Below are 19,748 nucleotides of genomic sequence, written 5' to 3'. Positions count from 1 at the left end.
GGGAAGATGGTGAAGGAAGGTGATACTCTACCTCCCAATGATAAAACTACTGGTGCTAATGTGGAGACCCTATATAATACTACTCCTGAGATCAACATTGATATAAGAAACTCTCAATTTACCATGCTGAATACTACGAAGAGTGGGATGATAGAGTTCTACAAGGTTATTGACTGGGTCTATTCAGAGATAGATAGTTTTAAGAACAAGCAGGAGGATTCATCCAGGAAAGTGGATACCTTAGAAGCTATTGGAATAGGTAAGATCAGTACCCTGCCTAACTACCTGAATGAATTGACAAAAGTCATCAGTGATGAAGAGGCTATCAATGTTGCTTATGGCTCTTAATTTAAGGTTGTGGAAGCTAAATTCAATTATCTAGAGAAGTGGGTACTCAATCATCGAAACACCCTGAAGAAAGTTGGAGAACAAAGCCAAAAAATTCTGAAAGCCTCTGCTGATAGCTTCAGTGTGCTGATTAGAAAATTGGAACAAATCCATCAGGAAAAAAATACAATTGACACTACTAAGGATAAGGTTTTGACTCTTGAAGGAGGGACTACTAGTCATGGAAAAAGAACTCGAGCAAGTACTAGGAAGATGACCCAGCATGCCAAGGGGCTGGAGGAACTGAAGAGCACTATTGCCTCTATGGTCTAGCTAGATAAAGAAGCGACATACCTTATCATAAACCTTTCTTAGGGTCTGCTGCTCATGGTTGTCCCTTAGCTGTTTATGTGTTGTCCCTTTGCCTCTTTTGGCTTCTTGCTGGATTTTTGTCTTTTCCAACTGTCTCTTTTTGTGTTATGCTTTATCTAGCTGGTATTTAATGTCTTATTTTTTGATTATCTTTTTGTAAAGGGTTTCAAGGCCCCTTCATAACCTATTTTTTACTTAATCAAAAAATAAGTAAATAAAGTACATTCTACCCCTGAAAATCATTATGATTTCCATATTCAAGCCTCTACTTTTCTATAAGATTTTTTTTAAATGAAAGGATTTAAAATAGTAATTAATGCATACTCTTATTATTTCCCAAGATTTTCCAAGAATTTCTACCAAATATATTGATGTAAAAAAATTCTCCAATAAAATTATATTGTTCCAGATAAAATGAAAGATTCAACCAAAAAAAAAATTATTTATTCTTAAAATCTCAATATTCACCAATATTTAATATCTTTTTTTAAGGGGATGTTTCTTAAATTTATCATTTAATTGTGAAATTGTGTTTTGTTGTTGTTGATCAATTTTTCAATAAGGGTTTAAATTTTGAGGGAATATTGATTCACCCTATCCGTTCTTAGTATTCTTGTATATTTAACAATAATTATGTGTTAATCATAGTTGTAGGATTTGTAGCTTTTTTCTTTCCTCTAGTAGAAGTAGAAGTAGAATCATGTAACCCATGAAAGCCAACAAGTAAGGATCTTGAACGAAGTTCCTTACATTTTTCCCCGCCATCCATGTGCAATCTAGTTGCCTCAATATTCTTAGCTTCAATTATAAGTTAAAAAGCTTTTACCCCTTTAGCACCTATTCAAAAAAAATTAAAATAAACTATCATATAGGTAGCCCTATATCTTTTATGACAAAAATAACAAAGTCAATCTCTACACACTTACGAGTTTTTATTATCCTTATCAACTAGTGTTACATATTGTAATAGAGGCTTCTAGTAGTTAAAAGGCCCTGTTTCATATTTCTTAATGAGTTTGAAAGTACATTCAAATGGTTTTGATCTTGTTGGCCTTGGTACATTCTCATTCCCTAAATAACCTCTATTGGCTACCATACTTCTATGAGTTCTACTTCTAGGTCTACTTATTTCTTACACTTCAATCTCATCCTCTTCACTATTAGTAATTTCACTACTACTCAAAATTTTGGTCAGTTTAAACTTTCACAGAAACTTACAAGATCACATAAATGACAAAATACTTACAATTCCCCTCCTATGTGTTAATTTTTTTATTTACTTTTTTAAATGTAAAAAATAATTTAAAGAAAACAATAAATTGTTTGTAATTTAGTGGATTTGATGATATAGTCTTGTCTTTCTAATTCTATTCAATCATCTATTGACTACTAGTCTTGTTTCTCTTCAACACAAGTTTTCAAATGTCAAAATGACAATTTCTTTTTCTTTCTAGTTGTTCTAATAATTAAAATAGTCTAAGGTTTTTTTTTGGAGGGGTAAGGGATTCCTTGTGGGTCCATCCAACATATTTTATGTTTTAGAATATGTCCTCTTTAAGTAATTTTTAAACAATGCTGGTCGATATGGGATGTCGAGTCCTACTAAGGATGGATAATTATCCTTGACCATCACCTTGTTGGGAAATAGTTACATTCAGTAACAAATATTCTAAATATAAATTTATGCCTAATAAACTAATCAAAGTATGAGATACAACATTTGGATAATTACAACATGTCAAAAATTGAAACTCATGCACAAATACAAAAAATAAGTTTCCTTAATGTGGAAATACCATGCGTAGATCCTTCTTCTTAATGATACAAAAAATTAACTTACATTTATGCTTCACAATCCTATATTATGTTAAATTATAATACAAAATAATAAAGAATAACATCACCATAAGATAAAACTAATAAGACCCAAATAAACAACATAAGATCATCACATAACATAGGATTTATGTGGAGAAAAATTTGCACAAAAAAATCTACCAAGAAGAGAGTCCAACTATGAATTATCAACAATAAATTTGATTACAATATATTCACTTTCATTTTCCTATTTTCCTTCAACATGGAAGCATCTATTGTACCTATGAACAACCTCCCTAAGCCTTACACCTATCCTTGTTTTCTAAAACTAACTGTACATTTAACTATTCTTCATTTCATACATTCTACATTTAAAGTGTTCGATTTATATAATGGAAAGCATTCCAAATCCACCAATAATGGTGCCTAAAAAATACTATTCATTACAAATGGATATAATCGTTGGATTACCTCCATTCCAAGTAGAAAGTTGACACTAGTTTTGGCTTCAATACTCTCTCTCCAACTTGGGTGAAAATCTTCTAAGATATGTTAGGTAACTGGTGAAAAACTGAGAGGAGGGGGGTGGGGGGGTGAATCAGTTGTTAACAGATTATAACTTTTAATCCACAATATAACCTTAAACATATCAAGTATCGGTAAAGCACAACCAGATGCTGGTAGAAACAGATACCGATAAACAATACAACTTAGGAATTAACCAGATAATCAGTGTAAAGAAATCATACCAAATAACACCATGATTTGTACATGGAAAAACCAGAAAGGGAAAAACCATAGTGGGAAGCCTAACCATAGTTAGATGAAACATTTGCAGAAAGTATGTATTACAATGAGGGGCCTCCACTTGCAGGAAGGCACACTTCCTAGAGTGTACTGCTCATTACAAAAGAGTCTCATTGACTATAGAGATGTTACAACCTTCTCAAGATAAATGGACAACAATCCAATAGAGTGAACTACTGGAAATAACATCTACTATGCCTGATTACAATCTCAGTTAAGCTTAATGCCAGAGGACTAAATCCTCTTCTGAATCCAATCTAATCACCAATGATCTATCAACTCCTCTGCTTGAATGATATTACAATATTCACACATTACATTCCTTGACCATGACCTTTCCAATAACCATGATACTTTTACAAAGAGTTTCTACCTCTTATTTGTACAAACCCTAAGGCCTAAACCAATTAGGTCAGCCAGCTAGAGATATTATACTAATGTCATTACATAATTCCATATTACAATGATATACCACATCGGCTTAAGACCAAAACAATAATAACAAATCCATAAAGCATCTTGAATCATCCAGGTAATGTGTAGAGTACACGCTAGCATGATATCGGTCCATAACCTAGATAGGTATCAAACCTATTTTGGGTCCACCATGCCAAAGCAATGTCTTCAAGCAATTGAAGAATGATCAATGAACATCTTCAACATCTTGAAATCCTTGAAGAAGCTGCACCAACAGCAATTGTGCATCCTATCATGATTCCTCAATGAAAGCTCTGTCAGTAAAGACTTAAACTAGTGCCAGAAATGGTTTACTAGAGTGTATGATAACATCCAATTACCAAGCCAATACCAACTGACCAAAACATGCTCATAGAGCATATAACTCATGAAATACAATATACTCCATTGATCCAAACATGTCAGAAGTGTCCAACAAATAATCTCTTCTGTCAGTAACACTAGATCTTCTACCGATAACCAAAACTTGTCTGTTAGTAACCATCCATATCAGCTAGTGTTGACATCAATGAAAAACATCAATGCAACACATAATCAATCCATTCATAATGCTAGCAATCTCTTCCTTTGGCATTAATGGTAAGAATAGATGTGAAAAACATCTAAGTACCAAGAGATGCCAAACAAGTCTCCCCTTGTGGAAGACAACCAATCAATCAATAGCTCTCCCTTGTGAATCATATCTTTGTAAGGTTCAAAATGATTTTTCACATTACTATCACTCCTCCTTTTACATCAATACTAGAAACTTGACAAAATATCAAAGAAATGATATAAACCGCTCAATTTGAAAGCTGACTACTCCCCCTGAGTAGTAGCACCACTCATCAGTACTGGAATGAATAATGTTTCTAATAATACATGTCGGACTGATGCCAAACTTCATCAATCAAGTCTCTGCCCGAGGGGCAGAAACCCCTAAACTGTCTCTCAAATACTCAAATGATTCCTTAGATAGCGGTTTAGTGAATATGTCTGCAATCTGTTCTTTAGTGTTCAGATAAACCAATTTGAATTCTTTTGCTTCTACCTTGTCCTTCAGAAAGTTATACTTTATTGAAATATGCTTAGTCTTAGAGTGAAATATCATATTCTTAGACACATCAATATCTGTAGAGTTATCATAGTAGATAACTACCAGTTCACTACAATTTACCCTAATATCCTTCAACATTTTCTTCATCCACAAAAATTTAGTGCAATTAGTTGCTACTGCAACATACTGAGCTTCTGCAGTAGATAAAGAAATGCATGACTATTTTTCGCTTATTCATGAAACCAATTTCTTTCCAAGAAAGAAAGCTCCACCAGAAGTGCTCTTCATGTCATTAGTATCACCTGCCCAATCTGAGTCAGTATATGCACGTAAAGTGAAATCATCTTTTTTTGGAATACCATAAACCATATTCTGTTGTTCCTTGCAAATACCAGAATATCCTCTTTACTGCACATTCATGATTTTCTTTAGGATTACTTTGATATCTTGAAACAATACTTGCTGCATTCATAATATCGGGTTTAGTCCGAGTTAGATATAACATACCACCAATCATAGATTTATACCTTGTCGGATTTATTGGTGAAGAAGTACTCTTGATAGATAATTTCTCACTTGTAGCCATAGGAGTACTTACCAGTTTGGAATTCTCCATACCAAACTTTTTCAACAATTCCCTCAGATTCTTAGTTTGACAGATAAAAATGCCTTTATCAGTTTGAGTAATCTGCAAACCTAAGAAAAATTTCATCTCATCAATCATGGATATTTCAAATTCATTTTTCATGTTGTTAGCAAATTCCATGCACAATTTATCTTCCCCTCCAAAAATGATATCATCAACAAAACTTCAATAATCAGAATGTCATTATCAATGATCTTATAATATAGATTACTATCAGCACTGCCTTTAGTAAAACCAAGCTTCAAAAGATATTTATCCAACTTTGCATACCAAGCTCTAGGACCCTGTTTCAAATGATATAAAGCTTTCTTCAATCTGCAAACCATGTCTTTGTCATCTATCAGTGAAAATACATCAAGTTGCTCAATGTAAACTTCTTCCTCAAGCTCACCATTCAAAAATGCACCTTTGGCATCCATTTGATAAAACTTATAGTTCTTATAAGTTGCATAGGCAAGAAATAGTCTAATAGCTTCAATTCTATTTACAGGTGCAAATGTCTCACCATAATCAGTTCCTTCCATTTGAGAATACCTTTACAAACCAATCTATCCTTCTTCCTTATAACTTGACCATCCTCATTCAGTTTATTTCTAAAAAATTATTTAGTTCCAATAAAATTCTTATTTTTAGGCCAAGAAACTAAAGACCAAGTTTAATTCTTCTCTATTTGATCTAATTCATCTTCCATAGCCTTTAACCAATGTTTATCCTTACAATATTCCATAATAGTTGTCGGTTTAATTTGAGAAATAAGATATACCTTTTGATTTGCCAGTTTTCTTCTTGTCATTACTACCTTGTTTCTATCTCCAATAATTTGATCTTCAAAATGATTTAATCTTACATACCTTGGAGTCTTTTAAAATTCAGGTTCACCTCTCTGATCATCAGTCATAGTTGAATTTTCTAATAGTGTCGGTGTAACTGTTTCAGCTTCCTATACCAGTTGAGGTATTTTTGGTTTTGTTATGATCATTTCCACTGTCGGATTCCTGTCATATGATATAAAATGATTTATTTACTGTTCATCAACTTTCACATTAGCACTCTCCGCAATTTTCTGCAATCTTTTATTATAACATCTATATTATTTGCTTTGAATTGAATAACCAATAAATATTCCTTCATCAGATCTAGGATCAAACTTTCCAATTGAATCATCTCTTTTGATATAACATTTACTTCCAAGAATTATGAAATACATAATAGTAGGTGTATGTCCAAACCATAGTTCATAAGGGGTCTTACCGGTTTCACCTTTGATGTGAAATCTATTGAATGTGTAGACTGTCATACTCACTGCTTCTCTCCAGTAGAAATGAGGCAATTTGGCTTCCATCGTCATAGATCTAGCTGCATCCAAAATAGTTATGTTCTTCCTTTCAAATACTCCATTTTGTTGAGGAGTCCTAGGTGCAAATAGTTGTCTCCGTATTCTATTAGTCTCACAATAGCTGTTAAATTCATGAGAAGTGAACTCACCACCATGATTTGATCTTAGACATTTAATTTTCAATCCATTTTTTTGTTTCAACCTTCGCTTTAAAGATCTTGAATTTCTCAAAAGCTTCAGACTTCTCCCTTAGAAAAGTCACCCACATCATTCTAGAATAGTCATCAATTATCAACATGAAATACCTATCACTTTGAAAGCTTCTAGTCCTTGCTGGACCACATAAGTCAGTGTGAATCAAATCAAGTACATCATTAGATTTATCATGTATTCTTTTAAAATAACTTCTAATTTTCTTACCCAATTGACATTCCTTACATACTGGATTATGAGGCTTCATAATCTTAGGTATATCTCTAACTACCTTAGTTGAACTGATCTTAACAATACAATCAAAATTAACATGACACAACCTCTTAGGTCATAGCCAACTCTCATCAATATGAGCAATAAAACATGTCTTATTACTACTGTTCAGGTGAAAGATGTTACTTCTTGTCTAAATACTGGTTGCAATCTCCAAACAAGTTTTGTTAATGACTTTGCATTTTCTATCTTTAAACTGAAGATGAAAACCGTTATCAACAAATTCACCAACACTCAAAAGATTATGCCTTAAACCTTCTACATAATAGACATTATTAGTTTTATGCTTGCCATCCAAAGAAATAATACCTCTACCTTTGATCATACATGCCTTGTCATCTCCAAATCATTGTATTTTTGTAGGGACAAAATTTTTCTTTTATCTCCAGTCATATGATGTGAGTATCCACTATCAAATATCCATTCATCCTTATCTTCAAATTTTGTTGCAAGGGCATTCTCTTCAATTTTGATAGCTGGTTCTGGTTCATCTTCCTTCAAAGCATAAAACACCCATTCTTTTTCATTTCCTCATCCACTAGCTGAGTCTTCTATCGGTTCATGTCCAGAGTCATTAGTTACTCCTTCCTCATCTGCTATGTAGCATTGTTTGTTTTTCTTGAATCTATTTCTTTTTTGGTTAGTCTTAAAAGTTTTCTTAACTCTTTCCTCAAACCTTGCATTCCTTTCATGACATCTAGATGCAAAATGACCAATCTTATTATGTGCAAAACATTTAAAAGGTTCTTTTCCTTCATACTTACTTCCAGTTGGACCTTTAGGTACTCTTATAGAAAATTAGGCTTCAAGTTGCTCAAGCTCTTCATCTTCTTTCCTCATATTTTCAACTTATTTTGCTTATAAGGCTCTCTAATAAATTTTTCCGATAGATGTTGATGATGATGCATGAAAAGAAGGTTCAGACTTTACAACTCCAGAAGATCCAAATTCTTAAAGCTCAAAAGTAGATAATTTCCCAATCAAAATGTCTCTATTGACTGAAGTGTTTTCCATTGTTCTTAGCTCATTAATTGCAATTGACTTCATCTTGTAAGCCAGTGGAAGGGCTTTCAAGACTTTGGAAAATATTTCATCTTCACTTAGAAATCCTCCACAACATTGAATTCCCATAACAATCTCATTTACTCTTTCCATAAACACAACAATTCTTTCATTTTCTTCAATTTTCAAGTTTTCATACCTTACCTGGTAACCATCAAGTTTAGCAATTTTTCCAGTAGGGTCACCCTCATTCAGAGTTTGCAATTTGTCCCATATAACCTTAGCCAATGATTTGTCAGTCACACTGATAATTTGTTGATCAGTAAGTGAACACAAGAGTTCTTCTCTAGCTTTGCAATCATTTTCAACATTCTTTTCTAGGTCTATAGGAGCAGGATTGTCGGATGCCAGATCATAAGCTGTGTATCATTTCTCATTAATCTCCCAAATATCCTTACCAAGACATCTAAGATGAGTCTCAATTCAAATTTTCCATATATCCCATAATTTGTTCCATCAAGCTTAGGGATTTTTCTTCTGAAAATAGCTATTGGTGGATTAGAAGTGTTAGCTGCCATAAGATCTACCTCAAGTGGTTAAGCTTCTATAAAAGAGGACCAAAGATTTGATACCAATTGTTAGGATAACCGGTGAACAATTGAGAGGGGGAGGGGGGTGAATCAGTTGTTAACAGATTATAACTTTTGATCCACAATATAACCTTAAACAGATCAACTACTGATAAAGCACAACCATATGCCGGTAGAAACATATACTGGTAAACAATACAACTTAGCAATTAACTACATAATCAATGTAAAGAAATCATACCGCATAACACCATTATTTGTATGTGGAAAACACAGGAAGAGAAAAACCATGGTGGGAAGCCTACCCACAGTCAGATGATACTTCTGCGGAAAGTATGTGTTACAATGAGGGGTCTGCACTTGCAGGAAGGCACATTGCTTAGAGCGTACTGCTCATTACAAAAGAGTCTCACTAACTACAGAGAGGCTACAACCTTCTCAAGATAAATGGACAATAATCCAATAGAGTGAACTGCTGGAAATAGCATCTACAATGCTCGATTAAAGTCCCAGTTAAACTCAATGCCAGAGGAATAAATCCTCTTCTGAATCCAATCCGATCACCAATGATCGATCAACTCCTCTACCTAAATGATATTACAATATTCACACATTGCATTCCTTTACCATGACCTTTCCAATAACCATGATACTTTTACAAAGAGTTTCTACCTCTTATTTATACAAACCCTAAGGCCTAAACCAATTAGGTTGGCCAGCTAGAGATATTATACTAATGCCATTACATAATTCCATATTACAATGATATGCCACGTCGACTTTAGACCAAAACAATAATAAAAAATCCATAAAGCATCTCAAATCATCCAAGTAACGTGTAGAGTACACGCTAGCATGTTACCGGTCCATAACCTAGATAGGTATCAAACCTATTCTGGGTCCACCATGCCAAAGCAATGTCTTCAAGCAATTGAAGAATGATAAACAAACATCTTTAGCATCTTGAAATCCTCAAAGAAGCTGCACCAACACCAACTGTGCATCCTATCATGATTCCTCAATGAAAGCTCTGACGATAAAGACTTAAACCAGTGCGAGTAAGGGTTTACTAGAGTGTATGATAACATCCAATTACCAAGCCAATACCAACTGACCAAAACATGCTCATAGAGCATATAACTCATGAAATCCAATATACTTCACTGATCCAAACATGTCAGAAGTGTCCAACAGATAATCTCTTCTGCCGGTAACACTAGATCTTCTACCGGTAACCAAAACTTGTTTGTCGGTAACCATCCATATCAGCTAGTGTTGACATCAATGAAAAAACATCAATGCAACACATAATCAATTCATTCATAATGCCAAAAAGATAAACAAGACATTAAATGTAATAATGAAAGACCACCAAGAAGCACTTGTTTCTTCTTCCAAGAACTTCATTGAATAATCCCAAAGGCCATTGACTTAACCACTTCCCAATTCATTAATTATCTATTCTAGGTGCCCACATGTGAGAAAATAATATTAAATAATTGTTTCACAACCCACCTTTACCCTCGATAGTGGAACTTGTCACTACTTATGAATGTATTACAAACAATAGTTGAAATATATATTACAGATTATTTTCCCAATACACGTTAAGTGCCTTAGGACACTTTATAAGGAGATTGTAACCATGTCATGGGATTGAGAAGGTAGGAATATTCTCACTTAACATAGTACATTATAAATATACTCATAGGAATCACAAATGAGGGAAAATCATCCCTTATCCATCCATGTACCATCTAAATATTAACCATGTCCTCATGTTCTAAAAAGATACCTATAAATTAAATATGATAACCACTATTATGAAAAATACTCCTCACATGCTTCAACATGCCACATATGGAAGAAAAAGGAACATGAAAAGGTGAACCATATCAATTGACATCGACACCTCTAGTAGTCTTTACATGAACATAAGCATTAGAATCAAATGATAACAAAGGCTCTGTGTAATTTCCATACTCATACCAATTGGAATAGCAACAATAGAAAATTATAATTGATCCAAACTAATAATGCATCAAACTATGGTATACCAACATAAATAGAGCTTCGTGCTATTAAGATATCGAATCTAAATCCGCAATTCAATTTTTTTATATCCATTCTCCTATCTCAATGCATCACATCATTTTACAAATGACCATAAAACAAGAATAACTAACGAATTCTACACCAACACTACAAAAATCTCATGGATATATAAAATCTACATTTGAGTCATCCCACTACAACTAAATAGGTGATGAACCCAAACATGAAAACTTAGGTTATAAATAGAAAAGAAGCTGGAATTTTTTTTTAAAATACTTGTAAAAAATTGACAAGACTTCTAGTTTAATTTTTTGAAATAAATTATGACAAGCATTAAAAGGGTTTTAACAAAATGAGCACTTTGTGACATGATGTTATTTCAAGAGATCACCAAGGTGATCTCTTTATTTCAAAATTATTACTTTGGTAAGATCATTTATGGGATATCCTCGTGACCTTGGAAGCATGTATGTTTGAAGTTAGTGATTGGTAAAATTATTGGTAGAGATTTCCTGGCCTAACATGTAGAAAAGTAGGTGAGTATGGCCTAACATGTAGAAAAGTAGGTGAGTACTGGTGTAAGGTGGCTAAGATAAATTTTCTAGTCAAGCTTTTAAAGATTTTAAAGATCATGTTTAGGGGGTTTTCTAAAAGTGGTTTGAATTCTAGCTTTAGAGATAGTCATTGGAAAGGTAACTCATTTAAAGGAAGAAGAGACTTGAGGTGTCCTTTGCATCTCATTTATGATGCAATGTCATCATTTCCAAAGAGAAGGGAGATGACAGAACGTACTTGAAGCATTTTAAACTTCCTATTACTTTAGGAAGAATCTTGAATTATTTGGATAATAAAATTTGTGAGGATGTTTTTTCCAAATAGCGACAAAATTCTCGTTTGAGTGTGAGCTTAGAGATGGAGACTTTGATCAGCCTAACTACTTCCAAACAACAAATAACTCTTCTAGGTGAAATTGGGGAGAAGCGCTTGAGATCTATCATGAGTGAAAAGGTTTTCAGAAAACAGGTTTTGGGAGGTATAGATGATGTACTCATGAATCTAGATAATTTTTGGATTCCCCTTTCCCATGGATTACTATAGCATAGGTGCAGAGGTGCCAAAGATTCCAATCATTTTGATGGACGATGAAGACGAGTATCAAGACAACAAGCTTTTAGAAACCATAGGGCTGAAACTCATGTAAAATTGGATGAAAATAGAGGAAAACAAGGATCCAGATTGGATCAAAACGTAAATTATCTCGAAGGGATTGAAGGACAATTGCAGTTGGATTCTCTAGACTTAGCAAAGGACTTAGAATATGAAGACACACATGAGGTGGTTGGAGATCAGGAACTGATATGTGTTGCTAGTAATTACCTAGTCTTTGTTCTGGCTTTGTCATTGGTTAAATGATTTGATGGAAATTTTGTATTTGGTCATGTCATAGGAGACAAATAGATAGGTGATATATAGAATTTATAATTTTGGAGGCATACTCTTTGTAATTTCAATCTAGGTCTGTATCCTAATTTTCATTTTAATATAATTGGTATTGGTCCTTCTACCTATTTAATGATAAGGGCTTAGATCAATAGGTTTAGTTTATCTTATTTTAGTCATTTTTTATTAATTTTGAAGGAATGATAAACTTACAAGTAGCAATTTGAGATAGATACAAATGGACAAGATATAGAAAAACAAAAATATAAAATTGAGATTATATGAATTTGAATGAAAGGTGTAAATTAAAATATTCAAACATTTGATAATAATGACAGGAATATATGATTATGATAGATGTTTGATCTAACACATCTATAATTTGATGAGTAAGAGGTCTCACAAATGTGTGAAATGGATTGTGTATATCTTCTTAGGACAATGGAAAGTGGAGAATCAAACATTACTTCATTTTTTATTAGTAAATGTATGGTTAGAATTAGGCTACTTAATTTGATGTATAGGACTAAGTGCTAATTTAACTTTGGATTGATGACTTGTATTTATTTTTAATTATAGATATCCTATAGGGTAAAGATGAATCAATGAATCATTCTAATGAATCAATGAATCATTCTAATGAATAAGAATAAATCTAATAATACGTGTATTCATGTGTATTCTCCGTGTTTGCAAATATCAATGTCTATGATTCATGTTTTTCATGTGTATGCTCCATGTTTTTTATTCATATTGGTAGATGACTTAGTATGAGAAAATTAAAATCAACATTTCTTGAGGTCAAGTAAATTTGCGAGGGGTGGACTAGAATACCCCTACTTTGAAATATACATTAATAATAATAAAATTAAATACAAAAGAATAAAATTTTTTTAATTTAAATTAAAATATAAAAGAATGTAATGAAATATAATTAAGTTAATGAATTGGTCAAAGGACATGGAAGAAAAAATAGTGACTCCCTCAACAATGAGATATAAAAGGGAGAAGAGAACCTCATTTGAGAGGGGGATAATTTGAGAATCAGAAGTGGAGATCTGATTTAAGTAAAATGTGTAGATATGATCATGGAAGGTTGTGTCCCTTTCAAATGGCAGATATAATGAATTGTTGCACTCTTTCAAATGGTACTAATGGTGGAAAGAGTGTGTCTCTTGCCAAAGGGCATACATGATGAAGAGGTGTGACCTTTCCTTCACATTGAGAGATATAAAGGAAAGGAATCAAAGCATTTAGGGACATAACCATCAATCGAATCAGATCAGAACTATTATTTATAGGTAGTAACATCCTTGTTCTTGGTGGTATGCATGGGGATGTGTTTAATAAGTATGCTTAATATATGAATCCCGATAATGTTCTTATGCAAAATAAACAATAATATTAATATGGATTGTAATATGTATGACAGTCATACTTAATTTCTTATATGTTCATAATACATAAGAAATTAGTATACTTATAGTCTAAATCAAGTTATTACTGTCAATATTTAAGAAGATGGGAATGAAATGTTCCAAAGAGGGCCAGTCTAAATTCAAGCAATAGGTTAAGTCCCAAGATAGGGTGGAGATCAGCGACCCATAAGCCTTGAGGGTATAGACCCAAGATAGGTAAGGGCTTGGATCTCTAAACTTTAAGGGATCCTATTGTATTTGGTCGCTAAGCACTTTGGTAATATACATAGACCCTTCTTCCTTAAAACCGAAGTAGTAGGGTCTGATAACTATATTAAGAACTATGAATAATGAAATTAATCATCTAATGAGGAAAATAAATAGGCATTTGTTAATTACTAATAAGTTGAAGAATATCAACGATTGGTTTCTTGATTAGTCTCTCAATCAATTTTAATATATTGAAATAGATTAATTATGTTAATCAGGTAGGGGACATTGCAAACATGTTGTCCTATTAATTTTTAGATAATTAGAAGATATTTAATCGCTTAGAGGAAATCAATATTAAATTTTAGTTTAATTAAATAAATATGATTTATTTATTTAATTGAATGATGGATGAAATATTAGAGGGTAAGTCTTGGATAATTAAATAATATGATTTAATTAATTAATTAATTGATGTTGAGATAGTTTAGTGTGTCTAAAGTGATATTAAGTGTATTCTTATCATAGTAATTTTAAGTTTCTAAACTATGTAGTTTTGAGACTTTCATTTCTACAACATGGATATACTTATTTTTTGATAATTTTAATTTAGTTTCCTTAGATTTGTGGCTGTGCTGCCGTTTCCTTTTTTTCAACAATTTCATAGTGGTCATATACAAATAGTGTCAATATTTAGAGACTTGTTGAGAAATTTACGTGAGATTGGTGAAAAATGTCAACTCTATTATTTTTTCTTGTTCTATGTCAATTGTGTCTTTTGTAATTGTCAAATCTTATATATGTGGATCTTGTAAAACATGTAATTTATCCTAAGAAGTATCTAGCCTTAGACCTATTCTTTAGACTCATTCTAGATGAGCTTGCCTATGTATTTCGTTAGGAGAGTCAAAACCTTCATAGATAAAGTCTATAGTCATAGCATCCATTTACTTACCTTCTAATGATTTTAGTTTAGCTTTTATATCTTTATGGTGAAAAAGTTATCATCATTTTTCATATTAGTCATAATTAAATGGTAGTAATATTCTTAATCCCATGATCATCTTTACACAAAATATAACCATAAATGTCATCCATATTCTTTATTGTTATCCCATACTAATTATAATTTTCAAAAGAATATTAAAAATTAATATTAAATATTTAAATTTATAATGATGGTGATAAAAACTCTTATCAATTCCGACCTCATCTCTTAGGCAGTTAGAGCCTTTGCACTCAGCCATATTTAATTTTTGGTGGATTCATTTGGAATCATTCAACTTTACCAATAGACCAAAGACCTGTTGACAAGTATTTACATAAAATAGAATATATTAAAATTTAAATTTTGAACATTGTAAATTCCAAATAACAACAATCTGCCGGCCGTTTATTTTGAGGGTTTAAGTAACCAATTAAAGACATAACAAAGAATCTGCCGGCTGGTTATTACGAAGACTCCGTAGTAACTGTAAATAGACAATTAACAATTTTAAATACTTTAATAAATTCACATGCCATCAGCAAGAACACTGATCATCCTTGCATCTCATCTATAAAAGAATTTCGTCGAATGCAAATACTTCACAACATATTTTTCTCATTTTCAAACCTAGAGGAGGAATTGCATCAGATTCGTTGCTCAGTATGGAGATAATATACATTCTGATTTCATGCCTGCTGATATTTACAAAGCACCACCATCAATTCTGTTCAGAAGCAGCACAATCTAATTTGGGTCGGTATAAATTTTCATTTTCTTTTGTGTGGAATCAATATAGGTCCAAATACAAATGTTTTCTTATACAATATAAGTGTGTGAATACGTTTTGCTTGATGTTTGCAGAGTACCCATATCCGTTTATGACAGCAGATGCTCAAAAGGCGGCTGCAAGGACTTATGATTACATTGTGGTTGGAGGAGGTACAGCTGGATGTCCCCTGGCAGCAACTCTCTCACAGCACTACTCTGTTCTGGTATTGGAGAGGGGAGACTCTCCTTACGGAAATCCCGATGTAGAGACCTTCAAAGGGTTTTCTAAAGTTTTCGGTGATCCTAAAGATTATCCCTATGTAATGGAGGGCTTTGTCTCAGAAGATGGAGTGCAGTTAGCAAGGGGGAGAGTTCTGGGAGGCGGATCAGCCATCAATGCTGGATTCTACAGCAGGGCCAGTTCTGAATATATTCAGAAAATGAAATGGGATGAGAAACTTGTAAATGAGTCGTATGAATGGGTGGAAAAGTTGAATGCATTCAGACAATACAAGCTTTTTCCTTGGAATACTGCTGTCAAGGGTGGGCTTCTTGATGCAGGAGTTCTTCCGTACAATGGATATACTTTAGAACATTTGGAGGGCACCAAGATCGGTGCTTCAACTTTTGACTACAATGGAAAGAGACATTCAGCTGCAGATCTTCTCCAGTATGCAAATCCAGAAAATATTGTAGTTCTTCTGAATGCTACTGCAAGCAGAATTCTCTTCAATTTGGCGTCGGGTACGTATACATCTTTTATTTTCAAAATTCCCCTAGCATTCCATGAAAGATTGCCTCCTTCTTAAGAGAGGATTGGGGGAGGGCTTAAATTGGCTACAATGTATCAGCTGCTTAGGTTGGATGAACTCCTTTCCTTTATTTAAAAATGAAATACTTTAATAGTTAAATTGTTGATAAGATTTATTGTTATTTTGAAGAAAATTCATTTTTTCTTACTGAATTTGAATAAAGTTGTACTCCTTTGATATGGTATATTATCTATATTTGGATTATACTTCTTTTATCATTTTATTAATTATTATGAAATTGTAAGTTAAAATTACTACATGCTATTGATTACTTTCATTAAGGAATGTTTCGTTTTCATATATTCATCTATGTGTGTATATGTAACTCTATCAATAGTACATATTGCAGGTGATCTTAAGGTCAATGGAGTGGAGTTCATGAGTACTAGTGATGGTATGCATTATCAAGTATCACTTGACAAATTCTCAATCAATAGTGAAGTTATTTTGTCAGCGGGAACTATTGGTAGCCCTCAGCTTCTCCTCTTAAGTGGAATTGGCCCAACACAAGAACTTAAAAAAATGAATATTACTACTATTTTAGATTTACCTTTTGTGGGGAAAAAGGTTCAAGATAATCCTATGGTAAAATTCTTAGTGGAATCCCCAAAACCACTTGAATTTGCACAAGTACAAGTAGTGGGCATTCTAGACAATTCACAACTCTATATCGAGTCTGCTAGCTTTCTCCAACAAAATAATATGACGAAGATACAATATTTAGGCCTTGTTGCAAGTAAGGTGGCATTTCCTTCATCAAGGGGTGAACTGTGGCTTAAAAGTAAAGATCCTCAAGATAACCCCTATGTTCGTTATAACTATTATTCACACCCTTCAGATTTAAAAAAGTGTATGCTTTGTGCAAAAGTAATGGTTAATCTAAGTCTTTCATCCTTTATTCAAGAGTTTGCATTTACTAAGAATGGACAAAAAGAACTTCAATTCCGTGGAGCGAAATTGCCAAAAGGTCAGTCAAATGATGATGCATTGGCCAAGTTTTGCAAAGATTCTCTTGGGACATATTACCATTACCATGGAGGTTGTGAGGTGGGTTTAGTGGTTGACAAAAGGCATCGAGTGCAAGGTGTTCCTAATCTAAGGGTCGTGGACAATTCAATTTTTAAGTATTCCCCTGGTACCAATCCACAAGCCACTACCATGATGCTTGGAAGGTATTTACTTTATTTATATTTACTCTACAACTTTTAGCTTTCAAAATTTTCAATTTACAACATTGACAAAACACTTTTATTACTGTAATATATGCAGGTACATGGGAATTCATATCCTTCAAGAGTGTATGAACCTATAAAAGATATTTTTATATTGTACATAAATCATAAGAAAACAACTATATTTTGTTTTTAGTAATTGTAGCATTAAATAATGCCATTTATAATCATGTAACTGGAAACATACATGTTTGGGTCATTTCTACCTTGTCGCTTCTTTCACATGAATATCAATTTATTGCATGGTAACACATGTATGTAATATTACAAGAGAAATAGTATTTAGCTTTTGATTATGTATCATATTAGAAAAAAAATATTTTTGATTAAGAATAAACAAGTTTTGAGGGGACTCGAAACCCCATAGGTTTTGAAGGGACCCGAAAACCTCAGATTTTACCAGGATCTGGAACCCATAGTACAACACTACTAAAAGAGAAGAGCATCAACATACCAACAACCACACCATAAACTGGACATAAAATCATCCCTAACACATAAACATGGGTTTTACAAGCCTCCCTTAACCTACATATGTTTCCATGGGTGTATCCAGGCACCCATCACCTTCAACAATACCAGATTACAATAGATCGACATATTCTCACAATTTAGACAAATGGGGTTTTGAAGGGCTCCCCTAACCCTCATCATGATTTTTAAACTGGCTCTCACAACCAACAAACAAAAGCTTTCCCAGGCTCACTTAACGTGTAGCAAAGTATTCAGCCTGCCAACAACACAACTAGCCCTTAACCAAAAATCACAACTGGCCAGACTGGGCCCTTTAAAATTTCTAGCATCCAGCTTGCATGTGGGAAGAACAAGACTCACACAATGAGTACACACAGAATAGAGAAAAAAATTGAAAGCACATGCATCAAACAACCAACCTATGGGTTTTACCAGGATCCCACAACCTGAAAAATGACAAACTAGTCAACTAATTCCAAATAGAACCAGGAGGGATTCAAAAGGGTCCCTCAACCCACAAAAAAATCTGAGTAGAAGGGGCACATAGAACCCAGAACTTTCCATGAATAAACACATCATAGAAATGAAAGGCAACTTCAACCAGCAACACGAGCAACAACATCATCCGAAAGGCCTCCCCACACCATCTCCCCACCTCAATAGGGAAGAGGTCCACCTCGATAGGACAAGAGAGAAGGAAAAATGTCAGCCCTGAGACTCCTCTAGCAGCACGTTGAAACTCGACCGCTCCCAACCATCGAATCTCCACCTCAATAGGAGAAAGGGACACCATAGTCATGCAAGGAGGAGAATGACCCAAAAGCCCTAACATTTGAATCATAGTCCAGCACAGAAAAAGTCCCTCCACCTCAATAGGAGGACAACCCAAATCAAAAAAAAACCCAAGACACTAGTTCTTCCAAAGAGAAAACCATATATGTACCAGATCTAGCCCCAAGGGCATAAGGCATCCCAAAGAAAGAGAGGAAACCAAAAATTCACAAAAGAAGAACCTTGAGATACCACCAGGGTCTCAGATAAGATGAATCACCGCCGCACGAGTAGATCTGAACCAATCAGCCCCTCTGCTCCAAGACACAAACTGGGTCGAGGAGAACACACCTCCCTCCATACCACACGCAACCCCCACGCTCCACAGACCATGCAGAGCAATAAAGAAGGCAGGGAAGCAAAGAAGGGTCAAAAGGAAGAGGCCCCACTCTTGCCATCTTCTTCGTCATCCTCATCTCCAACGCCTAAGTCTTCAGGAGCCCAAACCCTTGCCATCTAGTAAAAGCACTATGTTACTATTATTAAAAAAAAAATGTTATTTATATTTAACTACTTCTATATAAAATAACACTCGTTTCAAGGTTTTAAACAATCAAATAGCAACACTGGTTTTTAATGAATTGAAAAGTTTGTATTTTATAATTATTTTTCATTTATATGTT

General features: G+C 33.6%; 1 protein-coding gene across 1 annotated transcript; it reads left to right on the top strand.

Annotated features, from left to right (window-relative positions):
- The first annotated feature begins 6 nt into the window (after positions 1-6).
- LOC131033958 ((R)-mandelonitrile lyase-like) lies at positions 7-17,900 on the top strand. The gene is made up of 4 exons (XM_057965280.2): positions 7-259; positions 15,870-16,520; positions 16,938-17,760; positions 17,858-17,900. Exons 1-4 carry the CDS (start codon positions 7-9, stop codon positions 17,898-17,900), a joined length of 1,770 nt encoding a protein of 589 aa, XP_057821263.2.
- The last annotated feature ends 1,848 nt before the right edge of the window (positions 17,901-19,748 follow it).

Source organism: Cryptomeria japonica, chromosome 7 (genome assembly GCF_030272615.1).
Source record: "Cryptomeria japonica chromosome 7, Sugi_1.0, whole genome shotgun sequence".
In the NCBI taxonomy this organism is placed as follows: domain Eukaryota; kingdom Viridiplantae; phylum Streptophyta; class Pinopsida; order Cupressales; family Cupressaceae; genus Cryptomeria; species Cryptomeria japonica.
The sequence above is the reverse complement of the archived record's forward strand: the minus strand, read 5'-3'. Positions and strand labels throughout refer to the sequence as shown.